At 32.6% G+C, this 17887-nt stretch overlaps 1 protein-coding gene and 1 long non-coding RNA gene across 2 annotated transcripts in view; both read left to right on the forward strand.

The window, feature by feature from the left end:
- LOC132715759 (uncharacterized) overlaps window positions 1-17466 on the forward strand; it is a 22713-nt gene extending 5247 nt beyond the window's left edge. The window contains exons 2-8 of the mRNA XM_060698824.1: window positions 528-599; window positions 3719-4308; window positions 4704-4791; window positions 5823-5989; window positions 12036-12134; window positions 16900-16972; window positions 17267-17466. Coding sequence (XP_060554807.1) covers window positions 3727-4308; window positions 4704-4791; window positions 5823-5989; window positions 12036-12134; window positions 16900-16972; window positions 17267-17451 — 1194 coding nt within the window. The 5' untranslated portion in view covers window positions 528-599; window positions 3719-3726 and the 3' untranslated portion in view covers window positions 17452-17466. The remainder of the gene's footprint in view (window positions 1-527; window positions 600-3718; window positions 4309-4703; window positions 4792-5822; window positions 5990-12035; window positions 12135-16899; window positions 16973-17266) is intronic.
- LOC132715762 (uncharacterized) overlaps window positions 1-17887 on the forward strand; it is a 35020-nt gene that overhangs the window by 5016 nt on the left and 12117 nt on the right. The window lies entirely within an intron of this gene.

A 17887-nucleotide genomic window follows, 5' to 3' on the forward strand; every position in this document is an offset into this window, starting at 1 on the left:
CAAAAGAAAATAGGAAAAATAAGCAAAGCTATTTTAATATTCACTTTAAAAATATTTCGTAATGGTAATAGAATCTACACATATCTAAAAGATATTTTTTAGAACTTGTCTTTATCAGAAACTTTTTAATAGGAATTTGAAAGACTCTGCTTTCATGATAAGCAGTAAATGCCTGTACTTAGTGGAAATTTTATGAATTTCAAATTTTAACATGTTTTTTTCTTCTTTAATTTCAATTAATATCCAGTATCTAATTTATGTAATATACAACTGTTTAAAAAAAAAACACACACACAAAAGAACACTTTCGGCTTCAATGATAATATTGAAGTATACTGATATTTGTTTTCACTCTATAACAATGTCAGTACCCATTGGTGAGCAAACACAGAAAATTTATTTTAAGAAATTAATGGTATTAATACAGTACTTTTATATATATTATATCTTCAAATATTTCAGCAAATTTGTGTTTTTACAATTTCATATTTATTCTGGAATTATATTTAAGTTTCTTTTTTTTTCAGCTTTCAAGTTGTTACATTTGTTAAGAAGATTTCTAACTCCAAATTCTCATAGATCTCATTTGACTAGTATCAGTAAGTGATTGTTATTTCTTAAATTTTAAAGTGCATATAAATATTTGAACCTTTAATCGGCTTGATAAGTCTTTGCCGGGAAACAGACAAAAGCGCTCTCGGACATTCTCACAGGAGGGCATTTGTCCACCCTGTCATTTTCAAGGGTGGGCTTTTGTCCGCCTTGTCATTTTGAAATCTTCCAGGAATTAGATCTTCTCCCCTGAATATTACCTTTCAAAGTCATATTTTTATGCCACTGCAGCATCTGTGTGTGTGTGTGTGTGTGTTATATAGATTAAATAGTGAACTTAAAAAATCTTCTTGTGAATAACCACTAGTCAAATTTCAACCAAACTTGGCAGGATTGATCCTTGGGTGAAGGGCTACCAAAGTTATTCAAAGAATTCCATTCCATGCAGAAATCTGGTTGCCATGGCAACCAAAAGGAATTATAAGAATAAATTTAAAAAATCTTCTTGTAAAGACCCAAAAGGCCTAGAGCTTAGATATTTTGCATAAGGCATTGTCTGGTAGACCTCTAACAACAACAACAACGACAACATGTTATTTGCATACATGTTATAACAACATTATAGCCATAAAGTATATACATATAATGTAAACAGTGATACAAGTTCAAATATAAAAAGTACAAAAAAGTTAGCACGGGAAGTATAAAAAACCAAGATTGCTCAAATTATAGCCCCGGGGTCACAATCGGCCCCGCCCCGGGGGTCATTGATTTTCACTGTAAGTGCATATAGTAAAAACTTAAAATACCTTCTTGTAAAGACTTAAAAGGCCTAGAGCTTAGATATTTTGCATAAGGCATTGTCTGGTAGACCTCTACCCAGATTGTTCAAATCAAAGCCCTGGGGTCAAAATCGGCCCGAGGGTCATTGGTTTTCCTTATATGTATATAGTATAAAACTTTAAAAAAAATTCTTCTAGCAATTGAAAAATGCTAGAGGTTAGATATTTTGCATGAAACATTGTCAAGTGAACTTCTAGCAAGATTGTTCAAATTATAGCCCTGGGGTCAAAATTGCCCCCCGCCCTGGGGGTCATTGATTTTCAATATAAACATGTAGTAAAAAATCAAAAAATCTTATTGTCTTAGAGCTTTAATATTTGTTAAATGATATCATCTATAGGTACTGTACCAAAGTTGTTCAAATTTTGCCTCTAGTGTCAAAATTAGCCCCGCCCTGGGGGCCATAGGTTTTCCTTATATGTATATAGGAAAAAGTTAAAAAATCATCTTCTCTAAATTTACAAAGGCTAGAGTTAAGATATTTTGCATGAAACATTATGTAGTGAACCTCTAGCAAGATTGTACAAATTATAGCCCTGGGGTCAAAATTGGCCCCACCCCCAGGGGTCATTGATTTTCACTATGCACATATAGTAAAAAATTAAAAAATCTTCTTGTTTTAATTATGCTCCTAGTGTTAAAATTGCCCTGCCCCAGAGGCAATAGTTTTCCTTATATGTATAAAGTAAAAACTTGAAAAATCTTCTTCTCTGAATTGAAAACTTCTCTGAATTGAAAAATCTTCTTCTCTGAATTGACAAAGGCTAGAGGTTAAATATATGGCATGAGACTTTGCAAAGTGAACCTTTACCGAGATTGTTCAAATTATAGCCCTGGGGTCAAAATAGGTTCCGCCCCCAGGGGTCATTGATTTTCATTATGTACATATAGTAAAAAATTAAAAAATCTTCTTGTTTTAATTATGCCCCTAGTGTTAAAATTGCCCTGCCCCAGAGGCAATAGTTTTCCTTATATGTATAAAGTAAAAACTTGAAAAATCTTCTTCTCTGAATTGAAAAATCTTCTTCTCTGAATTGACAAAGGCTGGAGGTTAAATATATGGCATGAGACTTTGCAAAGTGAACCTTTACCAAGATTGTTCAAATTATAGCCCTGGGGTCAAAATAGGTTCCGCCCCCAGGGGTCATTGATTTTCATTATGTACATATAGTAAAAAATTAAAAAATCTTCTTGTTTTAATTTTGCCCCTAGTGTTAAAATTGCCATGCCCCAGAGGCGATAGTTTTCCTTATATGTATAAAGTAAAAACTTGAAAAAACTTCTTCTCTGAATTGAAAAATCTTCTTATCTGAATTGACAAAGGCTGGAGGTTAAATATATGGCATGAGACTTTGCAAAGTTAACCTTTACCAAGATTGTTTAAATTATAGCCCTGGGGTCAAAATAGGTTCCGCCCCAGGGGTCATTGATTTTCATTATGTACATATAGTAAAAAAATAAAAAATATTTTTGTCTTAAGGTACAAGGCATAGAGCTTTGATGTTTGCTATATAATATCATCTATAGGTCCTCTACCAAAGGTGTTCAAATTTTTCCCCTGGTGTCGAAATTGGCCCTGCCCGGGGGCAGTGATTCTCATTATGTACACATAGTAAAAACAGAAAATAAAACAAACGTTTTCTGAATGGGAGAAAGCTACAGCTTAGATATTTGACTTGAAATGTTGTTTGGTGCACCTGTATCAAGATTGTTTTGAATTAAACCCTTTGGTCCAAAATTTTGCCTTGCCCAAGGGGACAGTGACCTACTTTCTTGTCCAATGAAATTTTGACCATGTGCACAGTTTTAGTTGTAAAATTGAACTTTGTTATCAGGTGACCTAGATTTTGATGATGTGACCTACTTTCTTGTCCTTTGATGTTCAGCTATGAAATTTGAACCATGTGTACAGATTAAGATGTAAAGTGAATTTTGATTTCAGCTGACCTAGATTTTGACAAAGTGTCTTACTGTGTTGTCCTTTGATGTAGTCATGAAATTTAGGCTGTGTGAAATATGACCTTCACCACCAAATTCACTAGACTCGAGTGCATTGATATATAACTACTCTGATCTTTTTTTGAGTTAACAACAGATTTAACCACTAATCTGATAAGAATTAGATAGGTCAGGGGTCTATGCATTATGACAATCTTCAAAATTGTATAGAAACCAAAAAAATCTGTTCCTACACTACTATTTAGTGTTGTATTAATGCGGTGACATAGCATTTTTCTCAAATGCAATCTTGTTAAAAAAGTATTATTCAAATACAACAAAATAGATGAGAAAAAAGTAACACATTATTGTTCTTTTATCACAGTAGAAAAGATGTCAGGAGAAAATTCATCAAATTCTGGTTTTAAAAGACCAAACTGTCCAGAAAATTCACCAGCCGGTTGGAACAATGGTCGAGGATATCCAAATAAGTCATCTGACAACTACAGAGGTAGGGGAAATCACGGACGTTCTCCTGGAGGATGGAATTACAACAATGGTCCGGCTTCATCGCCTGATAATCATTATGGATTTCGAGATGATGAAAGAAACTCTAATTCCAACTTTCATAATCCAAACAGAAAAGAGCGAAGACGGTCACAATCTAACGAAAGACAAAGAAGTGGTTCAAACAGCAGAGGTGGTTCTAATGACAGAAATGGAGGCAGCAGTGGACAAAATAATTCACAAGACCATAAAAGAGACAGGTCAGGTTCTAGAGACAGACAAAACCAGGACTGGATGTCGCCTCAATCGGGAGATGATAGTGGTTACTGGCCACAGAACTCCCCACAACATGGCCATGATAGGGGTGGAAATAGATATGGTTCACCGCAGAAGCACAATAGGGGACGGCAGCAAGGTGGATATGGTAGTAGCGATAGTCAAACACCAGGAAGATACCAACAAAGATGGGTAATTTTCTAAGATAATAATTTTACTTTTTTATGAACCACTGCTCTTTGGTATATCTTTTTGCCAGTTTGAAAAAAAGTATCAAAATATGAATCATTGTAGATATATATTGAAGAAAAATAGAAACTATAATTAAAAACATTTGTATATTACAACAGCACTGCATTTGCTTCCACTCTTATTTTGTATAATAGGACTTATCCTGTCTTAAATAATTTGGATCTGTTAATTGCTAATTTAGGTGTTTCAGATTAAAAATATATGCAGCCAACAGTATAAAGTCTGGTCAGTTTAAATAGAGGAGCAGTCTGGCTTATCTATGCTGTTGGCATTGAATTGCTTTTGTTATCACCAGCACTTTAATAATTAAGTTTTCAACTATCATTTATATTCAGGATGAAGACCCAGATGTGTTTTTGTCAAAAACATTATCATCCATCTTGAGACACAATGCTGAAAGATTTGGATTCCAGTTGATGAAAGGTAATGCTTCATTTACATTTCAGATGTTCAGCTAATTACAAGATGTTTTATAAAAACAATAGATTTGCTATTCCAAATAAACTTTGTGTATAAATTATTTCGCTGTTTCAGATAATTCATGTTTTGGACAAATTTCAGGAATTGGCAAGTTCTCTCTAAAAGAAATGTTTTATTATTATTTCCCAAAAAAATTTTCATTTGGACATAATTATTGTTCTGTCTATGCCATGCTCTTTTTATTAATTCTATCAACAGATTATGTCAATAGGGCATATTTTGTCATTTTCTATTTATTTTATTTGTAAACTCTGCCCAAAGCCCCATCCAGTTTATGATGAATAGTTTGAATATTTACTTTGGTACCAGCAAAATCTTGAAATCTTGGTATAATTCCTGCTCTATTGATTAAATTTCATGTTAATTTCCTTACCTTTTGAAACTGCAATTCAGACTCTTTTTGCTCATTATTTTGAATTGTATGACATATTTTATTCAAACCAATGCAAATATGAACCGAAGCAATATACAATATTTACAATAAAATATGAGGTAACATCTGTCTGTTATGATAGGAATGAACTTCAGCAAATTTTCTGTTTTGATATAAGCAATTTTAGTTCAGTTGGGAAAAAAGCATGATAGCCATTGGAAATGGTTCTAGTAATCTTACTTTTGTACCTGTGGTGACACTGCGATAAAGCATGTTATCTCAAGCTAATTTGGGGACAAAATGTAATGCTGCATTGACCTAGAAGTGCTTAGAGCCCTGGAAGGTTAAACGGCTAATTCATGCCGCTATTTCTACTTCCCTTTGTGGTTGGGGGGCTAGAGATACAAATGACTGATGCAGACAATAAGGCATGTAAACCACTTGCCTTTGCCAGATGTTCACAAATTTTGGGTATTGAAAATAGTACAAAGAATGCTTTTCTCTTTAATTACTTTAACAGGTAGATGTGCTAAATTATAATAATCATTGATGCCTGTCAATGTATAATGAATATATGTAAAGTTCTATTTCAAAATTTCAGGTGGATTTTTGTATGTCGATGAAATACTAAGATATGTTAAGAAGTTAAATGGTTTCAAAATTGAAGATGTGATAAGAGTAGTAGAAAGTAATGACAAGAAAAGGTTTTCCCTGGAAAATGAGGAAGGAAGGCTGAAAATTAGGGCAAACCAAGGCCATAGCATAGAGGTAAAATTTGTAGTTGCAATAATTGGAGCACCTAAGATTGTATTTTTTGCTTATCTGTTTTGAAGAAAAAGTAAAGCTGTTATCATCGCTGCACAGTTGTGGTCATTGTTGTGCAAAAACTTTAATAGACTAACTCCTGAATTAAGAATATTTGGGTTTTTCCCAGCTAATCTGTAGGTAAAAACCAACTTTTACAGTTACAGCTTTGAAAATATGAGCAACAGGTTGACTAATGTATTGTGACAGGTAGTGCACTTTGGAACTATAACAGTAAATGTTTGTTTGTACCGACAGGTTAGCTGGGGGAAAACCCACATTTGCTGAGTTCTGGATAACATCTATCTAACCCATTATTTTAACACATTAAAATGAGACCAGTTGCATTTGTTAGACAAGGGCATAGTTCTAAAAGTTTTATTTTTGGCATTGTGCCTTTTTTTAATTCGATCAATTGATCATTGGATTGATTCAAGAATAGTTGGGCTATCCTATTCACCAGGCATCTTCATCAACTCGGCATAACACAAGGTTTAAGTTTCATGTGCAACTTCTTGTACAACATTATACCTCATCAACCACTAAAGGTATTGGCTTGTAACATTACACACTTATTTAAATCATTATAGATGGTCACTATCCAAGATCCATAACTCTAGCATTGACTTTGACATTATTCTGGCCCTTTGTGAACTTAGTAATTTCTTGGTAAAAGTTTTGCAAGCAACATTTATCTACTAAACTAATGGAAGTATTCACTTGAAACTTAATACATGTCTTTTATAATTACCATAATTATTGGAGGACACTTTCCAAGGCCCATAGCTTGCACATGAGATTGACTTAATTATGGACCTTTGTGAAGTTAAAAAATTATTGGTTAAAGTTTACATCAGTCTTTTAAGGTAGCTCGCTACTTTCCGACCGAAATATGACAACATCTCAGATCTTGATGATTTTTGGTATGCAAACATATAAATATGTAAGCTTTACTTCTGCAGTATTATTTTATAAATAAACAGCGTTACTATGACGTCAAAGCGCCCTCTATCGGTGGCGGTGAAATTGCGTCTTTTTTTATCAATAAACCGGTCTGTTCTTATCAATTTTCATCCGATTTCCTTCATTTTAATTTTATAATGTTCAGTAAATTTATGTCTTTGTAATGATGTCTTTCTTTAACATTAACTTAATAGTCTGCGATTTTACGTCATTTTTAGCTCGACTTTTCTATGAAAAGGGGAGCTATCCTACTCGCCCCGGCGTCGGCGTCGGCGTTGGCGTCACACCTTGGTTAAGTTTTTCGTACCACCCCACTTTATTTCAGAAGTATTACAAGTATGGCTTTGAAACTTACCATACTTGTTCACCATCATAACCTCCATCTACAGACAAGAGTACATAACTCTGTCAAGGTTTTTGACAGAATTATGGCCCTTTTTTGACTTAGAAAGTGTATTGAGCTTGGTTAAGTTTTTTGTACCACCTCACTTTATTTCAAAACCATTGGAGGTATTGCTTTGAAACTGACCATACTTGTTTACCATCACGACCTTCATCAACAGACAAGAGGACATAACTCTGTCAAGGTTTTTGACAGAATTATGCCCCTTTTTGACTTAGAAAATACATTGAATATGGGTAAAATCCACTTATTGCCTTAACCCTTTGAGATATTGCTTTGAAACTTTTAATGCTATTTCACATCATTACCCCATCTGTACGCAAGAGAAGGTAACTCTGTCAAGGATTTGTTTAATACTATTAAATTTATTTAAGGCTCAACTCAGTTTTTTTTTCTTTCTTACCAGCCCTCTTTTGACTTAAACATTTCAAACTTTGCTGCAGTGTTCAAGGGTATCACACAATTCAGTAAAATAATTCTTCACTAAATATCTTAATGCTCATGGCCATTGTTCACTTTAAAAATACAGAGATTCTTGTATTGCCTTTTACTGCAAAAACTTTTTTTATTGGCAAGCAATAAAAAAGTCGAGCGCGCTGTCTTACGGACAGCTCTTGTTCTCTACGTTCTGACGTCCATATTTGATGCAAATATCGCGCGATATCGCATTAAAGATTGTATAATAAAAAGAATTCAACACGGTGAATTTTGCTATAATTTTCCGAGCGTGTAGTGAGATAGTAAAGGAAAATATTTATGCAATAAAAATATAGGGTCAACGCGTAAGATATTTTGCTATTACTGTTTTAAAATAAAATAAAGGGTGAGTGAAACGTTATGATTTTGGTGACGTTAATAGATGTTGGCGTTCAAAGAATAATACCAAATAACAATTTTCTTACGTCAAACATAACGATAGTAAGTATAAACAACACAGGGACTTGATGAAGTGTACTTTTTAAATTGTTGATTATTTTCTCATTGAAAGCATGCGCTAGATGAGCACATTTAGAATGTTTAATCCAAAAATCCCTATATAAATACTTTTCTAATTTGCAGGACACAGTCTCATACATCTTTTAATTCTATATTTATAATGTGATGTTGTTAAAGTGTTATATTATTATATGAATTAACTAGTTTCAGCCCAAAAAATAAGATTCACATATTGCTGTATGAATGAAGTAAGAATATTAGGTCGCTTAGCTTATACCCGTAGAATATTTATTTTACGTTACATTCAGCCTTTAAACACTTTCATAAAATCACATAAAGGCAGATGAGCCTCGGGTGTCAAAACACATCGTAAAAATACAATTAAAATAGATATGCATACAAATGTGCCGAAATAAGTGATAAATAAAAACTAGAAATAATATTCAAATATGTTAAAGGGACTCCACTGAGGCTTTTTGACATGATGGAACTGAACAAAAATTTTTTCCAGATAAATGTACCATTTGATGTAGGTTTAGACCATTAATCTTTGTGCAAAATTTCAGAGCATTCGCCGCACTTCGTTTTTCCAGAATAATTATTAAAAATGAAAAGCGTTGTAACGCTTTTCACGGCCGAATCGGGCTAACAAAAGCCATAAAAAATACGATTTTCAATTTATTTCAAAGTATATTTCCTAACTATCTTCGCATATATTTCTGTTTAAAGTGCCCAGCTCATTTATGTAAGAAATTCAAATGTTATGTGTTTGGCTTTTCAACCTCAGTGGAGTCCCTTTAAGAATATTTAAAAACAAACTGTACAAGAAACAGAAACCTTTCTTTTATTTTTATTTTTGCTTACCATTTTTAAGTCTGTGCAATACATAGATTATATAATTATAATCTAATTAAAATGTCATGATAATTAGAAAATGAGCACTTATGTGACAAACTATAAACTATTTTGGAAGCAAATGCATACTGAATAAAACATATATAAGCATATTCGCAACTGCAGACTCGAATGTGAAACACCCAATATAACCATTACTCAACTCGGAATCATTACCGTTTTTTCATTACTGTACAGTATAACATAGCGGCCCTCAAAGTATTATTTATTTCTAAAGAGTTCCACTACATTTTACCTCTGTAGAGCAACCACTCTAGGCAACAAAGGGCATTTTTCTGTAGAGGTTATACTGTATATTTTAATTAAATACAAAATATAATTATTAACTAATTCGTGCAATTTTTGTTACCACTGAATACGAATAATGTATTATGTTGACGTTATCTAGTTCATTTTTTAGTACAATACAGTTTGCTTTAAAACAAAATAAAAAGCAAGAAAGAAAACAACAACCTCAAAACACACACCAACAACACGTGTTTATGATGTTAGCAATAAAATGGACTTCTCCCTTATTAACGGAGATCATAATCAGGTTTTTAACTTTGAATATTCTTCTGTTGCCACGTTGTAATCGGTAAAATGGTCTTACGCTGAATTCGGAAGGCATGGATTCGAGACACGATTGCGTATTGTACTAATAGATTATCCCATAGAATTGGTTACTGTGTATGAAATGTTTCAAAGGTCCACCTCGGACTCCATTCATTCATTTCCAAAGAGAAGTTTGATACTGTGAGAACACTGGTTTCGTTAAATTCCCTCCGCTTTAATTGAAATACTGTTGAAAGCGGCGTTAAACCCAATATTTTAAAAAAATAAGAAGATAAAACATAAATGCATAGTTCATTATTTTCATAGGCTCTACATAGCACTGCATTATGTGCAGACAAAAAACGAGCTTCTCCACAACCAAACTCACACAAATTGAGAATCCTACATAATCGCCTTCAATACAAGGGGAATCTGTATTTAATATGCAAAATTCTCCGCTTTCTAAACATACAAAATAAATCAACGGATCTTTCGCCTCTAATCGAGAAATGATCGCGGCTTCATGTCGACTCAACGATGCGCTAGTTAAACGCATACCGCGAGTCAGCTAGTTTAAATAAATAAGAATATCTCTATAATTATGTGAAATACGTGAGAAATTAAAGCCATAGATAGAGCGTGATTCCTGCTTTAAAATCTTGAGTCTCACGCTTAGTGCAGGGTATTTAGCTGCGAGAGAAAATAGATAAACTGATGGCTGTTTAATAAATAAATTTTTATACGTGTTAGAAATTTTTTTAATTAAATGTCTGCTAGATTTTTATAATATAAATAAAGACTACTAGTGAATCATGACTTTCGTACAAATCGTTGCTACTTCCAGTGATCATACATTTTTTTGAAACGTAAATTTGATTCATTTCCTACCACAGACATAGATGTTATTTATGTCTCTGTTTTACGGATATATACAATCCAAAAATTGTTACATATGATAAACATGGAAGTTTATGTTGTTGCGACTGCACCAGCCTTTTCATTCTTTTTTCTGACATTCTTTGCAAAATTTATGTTTTGTATAATTTCCTTTTAGGTGGCCTTTTAATTATATCTTTTCAATATTCTGAATTGTCTTTCAGTCCTCGAGGTATTTATATCCATTCGTTGCAGTTTTTCAGCGATTGATACCAACTTTTGCAGACAGTTTATACCCTGATTTGTTGTACATGTATATAATTGAAGATATTCATCGAAAAAGCAGGCATCTGACAGGACTTTTAAAAGAACATTTTTACGGAACATGTCTACATACTATTGTTGTTGATGGTTTTCACACATTTTTACTCCTGTCAGTATGTTATTTATCGAAAAAGTCGTGAAAATTTCCTTGAGAAAATATTTGACGTCACCAAAATCATTACGTTTTACTCACCCTTTATTTTATTATTCAAATAGTAATAGCAAAATATCTTACGCGTTGACCCTATATTTTTATTGCATACATATTTTATTTTATGACTTCACTACATGTTAAAAAAATTTATAGCAAAATTCACCGTGTTGATTTTTTATTATTTCACAATCTTTATTGCGATATCGCGCGATATTTGCATCAAAATATGGACGTCAGAACGTGAGGGAAAATAACGTAGAATCGCAGAGTATTAAGCAAATGTTCAAGAAAGACATCATTACAAAGACATACATTTACTGAACATTAATAGAATTTAAATGAAAGAAATCGATGAAAAATGATAATAACAGACCGGTTTATTTGAAAAAAAGACGCAATTTCGCCGCCACCGATAAGAGGGCGCTTTGACGTCATAGTAACGCTGTTTATTTATAAAATGATGCTGCAGAAGTAAAGCTTACATAACTACATGTCTGTATACCAAAAATCATCAAGATCTGAAATATTGTCAAATTTCGGTCGGAAAGTAGCGAGCTACCTTAAACAACTGAAGGTATTCATTCAAATTAAGTACATGTTCTTGTTACCATAATTGGAGGTCACTTTCTTAGGCCATTATTTTTGATGTGAACTTTGACTTAATTTTGGTCTTTTATGAAGTACGAACACAATTGGTGAAAGGTTTGCATGCAACTACATCTTCAAAAGTACTAAAGGTAGTCACTAGATACATGTCTTTGTATTGATGGGTAAATGAAAAATGAAGGGAGGTAATGTGGTTTCTATTTCGTAAAAATTAATTTTTATAATATCTAGATAAAATATGATATACATGAACAGTGTACTATAGCTATTGATATTCTAACATAGGATTGCTATTTCAGGTAGAGGACTTGGATTTAAAACCCATTCTATCAGCAGATGAAGTTCCCATGGTGATTCATGGAACTTATTACTCATCATGGGAGCTTATAAAGAACACTGTAAGTTTTATAACATTATTAATAGTCATTCAATAGTACATGTCAATAATATTCACAAAGCATAAAAAGTTGTAACCTTTTTACTGCCAGAACTGTATTTTAATCAGTGTACTTGTCTGATTTCTGAGATTTACAGAAATGTACAACATACATATTAACAGATAGATGCCTTTTTTTACCTAATGCAAATAAAATATATAAGAAGAAAATGAATAAGTTAAGTTATAGTAAAATGATTTTCTTCAAGCTTAAACCAAGAATATGATAAAAATATCATTTAAACCCTCCTCGTGAATTTGTCACTAAAAACAAAGTAGAAAAATGTGTTAACAACCAACAAACACTAGATAGGGACTACATGTATATGCGACTGTTTTTTTTCTCCCTCCGTTAAGATACATGTAGTTTACAAATCCTTCATAAGGCAATAATACTAATTATGGATATTTTCAGCTATTATTATGTCTTCTTTTCATATTATGCTAAAATAACATCTCAAATACACAAACATCACTGGTTTTATCCATAAAACTATCAGTTGATAAATTTTATATAAGAAAAATCTGCGCCAGTTCTTAAGCAGCTTAATGACCTCATCCTAAGAATGCAACTCATTCATAAAGGTGCCAGAATGACATCATTTTAAACCTGTATGTGTGGTGTTAAAAGAATGATAAAACTTCCAACCCAGTGTTAAATAGATGGTAAACACTGCTGAGACCAATTTAATTTCTTATAAATTTACAAATGAAAATATCAAATAAACTGTATTCATATCCCGTAAACATGTGTACCTGTCTTGTTGGAAAATAGATGGTATTGTGAGAAGCATGGGAATACCCTACTTATAGTCATCAAAGGCGTAAAATTAAACATTGTACACCATATTCTAAAATTACCTGGTACATTCCTGTTAGAATCTCTTACTGGCTTAGCAGGGACAGTGACTAACACTAGTTGAGTCAGAAAACACATTGATAATCTACACATTGTATGTTTTGTTTTATAGTTGCAACACAGATTTTTGGTATTTAGACATATATACCATCAGTATAAACTCATGGACTATTTTGTTATTGATTATATTGTTTATTGTCTGCACATACTTTTTGAATCATATTGTCTACGACTCTGAGAAAGGATACAGGATCCACCCTTGTGAAGTAGTTTGGCATTTCATTTTCACCGTCTGTATTTTCCCAGTATGAATAGTGGAGATCCCTTCTTTGTGCTATTACCTCAAACAGCTTATAGAAGTGAAAGGTTTTCCGAAAGTTTTGCGGAAACAGTTCAATTAGACCAGATGTTTTTGGTAGAAACAGTGCATGTGTTAATCCTGCACCGTGCATGCCTATAAGAATATCGGTCTTGTGTATAAATTTTAGTTGTTCTTTCATTGGTACAGATTCCAAAAGTAAACCATTTATACAAACATTTGAATATTTATCATAAACAATCTTATAGATTTCAGCTTCATTAAATATTTTCCTCTGCACTGTCCCTTTTAGATTTCTTGGATGCCAGATTTTGTCACGCCTCCAAATGAAAGTAATTGTTAATTTTCTACAGCTGAGAAAATGATTTTCATTCAGTGCATACTGATTATATACAAATGTTCGAAATTCTTCTAAATGAGGTAATGAATTAATCCAATACTTTGATAAAAGATTTTTCCCCTCCTTAAGTGAAAGAACTAAGTTCTGAAATTTGATGTCTTGTTTAAGTTTTGTCACACGTATTAGTGGCCCATACAGAGTTTCAATCATTTCGTCTATTTCTGCTTGCGGATGTGCATCAAGAACCAGAATGGTCATGTTTACTGGTTGTTGATGAAATACCATCAACATTACAAATATACTATGCATATGTAACATAACATGATAGAAATTGGCGTAATCCTCTCTCTGAATAGCCACTGTAAACTGTCTCTCATAATCATACCCTGCACTTATTTCACTCTTATTATCTTCTTTGTGAACTCTATCTTCTCTATGTACTGTTAAATACTTCAGCATTAATACATTTTCTAATGTTTTATTGTCAAATTGGACAGCATTTTTGCCAGGGCATTGCATACTAAGCAAGCCATTGACTGGTTTAAGAACTTCAGCTTCATCTGTTCTTAATTCATGGCTTTTAAAAGTGTGCAGTTTCTTCCCAGCTTCTATAAGTCCAGTTGCTTGCCATTTGTACACATGTAATGTAACCTCGTGAAGAATTGCGAAATGTCTACAATGAATTTCTATTTTGCCGTCACATTTAAAAAGAGTTTTGTTTTCTTTGAAAACTGAAAAAAGACTGTTGTTAACCTTGAAATCTGATTGTAAGAATTTATAACTTGGTAGTTTGTAAACTTCTAATCTGTCATCACAGTTACTCAAACATTTATCCGGATGTTTTTCTACAACACCTCGCAGAACTTTATTTCTTTCTTCTACTGCATGTACAAAAACATGCTGATATGACATATTGTTCATTCCTTGATGTTTTGGCTTGCTATCTTTAGAACCATTTAAAGTTCCATTCTTCAGTGCCAGCTGATTCATATAAGTTTGATCCAAAACATTTCCAGTGTAGTGGCTGCTACTGTAGTCTTCATTAGTTGGATAAGAAGAAGTCATGTGAACATTTTTTGTAACAAATCTTTCCAATTGTCTATATTCTTGTTTTCTATCATTGAGACTAGGTTTATGTCTATACATATCCCTTACATATTTCCATTGTTGTGTAAATAAATACATGATAACAAGTATGAAAATGTTTAACAGTACTAACAAAATAATCCAGTGCTTTTTAGAAACCATTTTAATTTATAAAAAGAAGTTTTACATGTAAATGTGAAGTATTAAGTGTAATACATATATGAAAGGTATAGACTGTGACTTAAAATAAAACCAATATGTAATTTGATTCTTCTTTGTCTTATACTGATCATTTGCACTGAAGAAAAGACTGTGCTTGAACAAATATAAAAGAAATTGGTTTAAATTTTAATTGTCTCATTGAATTATTATTGTTATTATTATTATTATTATTATTATTATTATTATTATTTTTATTATTATTATTATTATTATACTTTTAAGGATATTGGAGCTATATTTTTGACTTATGGAAACTCCAATGAGGTCAGAAACCTTAAAACATAAATTTCGAATTTCTTACATAAACCATCTGGGACACTAGAAAGGATAAAAAATATATTAAAATTTGTGCAAATCTTGGCCAGATTTAAGTTAAAAGCCCTTAAACCTTTTTCATTTTTCACAATTAAAATAATTATTCTTGAAAAACATGCATGATCTGAAATGATGCAATAACATGTTAATAGGTCAAGACCTACAGAATCTCCAAGAAATACCTGCAGTCCCGTCTTGTAAAAAAAACCTTACTGCAGTCCTAATAAGGATTCATTCTAATGCCCTACAGGACTATATCTACTAAAGGTTTTATTAGTTTAATGTTGTTATGTTATAGTTGTGCTGAACACACTTAATAGCTTAACTTTATGTTTATTGACTTTATTCCTATTGATTACACAATGTAAATTACTTGTAAATGGATGCCCTCTATGAAAGGGAATAAGTTTAGTTCTAGTAAATGTGTTAACCTGCTAGAACAGAAAGTGAGAGGTCTTTGCCAAATTCAAGGCAGGGGTTCTGAATGGAGTGTTCCAAATTCAAGGCAGGTCAGGGCAAATCCATTATACAAATTCAGACAATTCTGTCTGTATCCACACCTACAATATTCTCTACAGTTGAGTAACCACAAAAAAGCATCTTGTTATTTGTTTTATGTTTAATACAACTACAAATGTGTGTCTTATTTATTTGTTTGTGTTTTTTTATGCTCCCCGAAAAATTTCGGGGGAGCATATAGTCGGCGCCTTGTCCGTCTGTCCGTCCGTTGTCTTGTCCGGAGCATAACTTGAAAACCCTTGGAGATAATTTGTTGAAACTTCATACAGTGGTAGAGGGCATTGAGGGGGAGTGCAGTGTCAAAGAACCATAACTCTATTTTGCCCAGTTTTTTAATTATCTCCCCTTATGGAAAAATCTTGTCCGGGGCATAACTCTAAAACTATAAGAGATATCAACATGAAACTTTGTAGGTGAATAGATCTCAATGGGTAGATGTGCAGTGCATAAGAACAATAACTCTTTTTGTCCTAATTTTGGAGTTATTGCCCTTTGTTTATTTTAACACTGAACTTTGTCCGGAACATAACTCTAAAACTATAAGAGATATCAAGATGAAACATTGTAGGTAGATAGATCTCATTGAGTAGAGATGCAGTGCAAAAGAACCATAACTCTGTTAAGCCTCATTTTTGAATTATCTCCCCTTTTAGAAAAATCTTGTCCAGGACATAGCAGTAAAACTATAAGAGATATCAACATGAAACTTTGTAGGTAGATATATCTCAATGGGTAGATGTGCAATGCACAAGAATCATAACGCTGTCTTGCCTAATTCTGGAGTTATTGCCCTTTGTTTATTTTTACTTTTTGAAGTTGTCATGGACATAAGTCTGAAATCATAAGAGATATCATCAAGAAACTTTGTAGGTTGATAGATCACATTGATTAGAAGTGCAAAGAACAGTAACTCTGCCCTGCCAAATTTTGGAATTATTGCACTTTGAACTTTTTCCATTGACATAACTCTGAAAGTAAAAGAGGTGAACTTTCCTGAGTCCAAAACCTATTCGGGGAGCATCACCCAGCTCTTGTTTTTTTCATTTTTCATCGTTTTTGTGTTTCAGGGTTTGAATAGAATGAATCGTAACCACATACATTTTGCAGCTGGAGTACCAGGAGAAAATGGTGTTATTAGTGGTAAGGATTTTGAAATATAATTGCCTACATGTATTTTAAATTTTGCAATAATACCTCAATAATTTTAGCCAAGTTCCACATCAGGTTAAACAGTAAATAGCCATGACTTTTTCTCTCTCTATTTAAAGTCTAATTCAAGGATTCTTTTCCTTTCCATTCCATGCCAGTCTCAGAACCCTGAAAAGAATTCTATTAAATACAAAAAAAAATCAATTTTAATCCACATTTCAACAAAATGTCTGGAAGAGACATAGCAACCTGCACTGATATCAGTAATAAGTATACATTTTTCAGGAATGAGGAAAACTTGTGAAGTGATGATCCACATAGATTTGGAAAAAGCTTTAAAAGGTAAATACAATCATAGCATACCTGAGTGTCGGTGTAAAGATTTTTGTCAAGACAATAGCCCAATCTTTACCAGTAACATTGTTTTTGCTTGCACCAAAACAATGATTTGTCTCTCCCTAAAGTGTTGAAATGGAATAAATTTTCATATGAAGTGATTTGCAACTTCTTTGTACAACACTGACTGGCTTTCTTAAGATTGAAATAATCTTAAAACAAAATGATTATTATTATGCTGTATGTAAAGTGACAATCGCTGACATTTCAGTTAAATAGGTTTTTGTTGTCCAACATCAAGTCACACTGACTGTACTATTAAGGATGGGTGTGGTAAGAATGACCTTAACTTCCCTCATTTTTTATTTCATAAAGTCTTATTTATTTATTATTTCATGCATTGATTAATAACGAGGTAATGGTAACCAGATAGAACCGTCAACCTGCAAGCTCAGACAAAATTTTTGAATTCCGTTACATTTTCAGAAACATTTTACAGAAAATTTTTTTTTTTGATATTTTACTGTATTCTTTTTTATTTATAAACCGTTGTGTTATGTTTTAAAACAG

This window comes from Ruditapes philippinarum, unplaced genomic scaffold (genome assembly GCF_026571515.1).
Source record: "Ruditapes philippinarum isolate M1 unplaced genomic scaffold, ASM2657151v2 ctg1998_1_1_1_1, whole genome shotgun sequence".
Taxonomy (NCBI): Eukaryota; Metazoa; Mollusca; class Bivalvia; order Venerida; family Veneridae; genus Ruditapes; species Ruditapes philippinarum.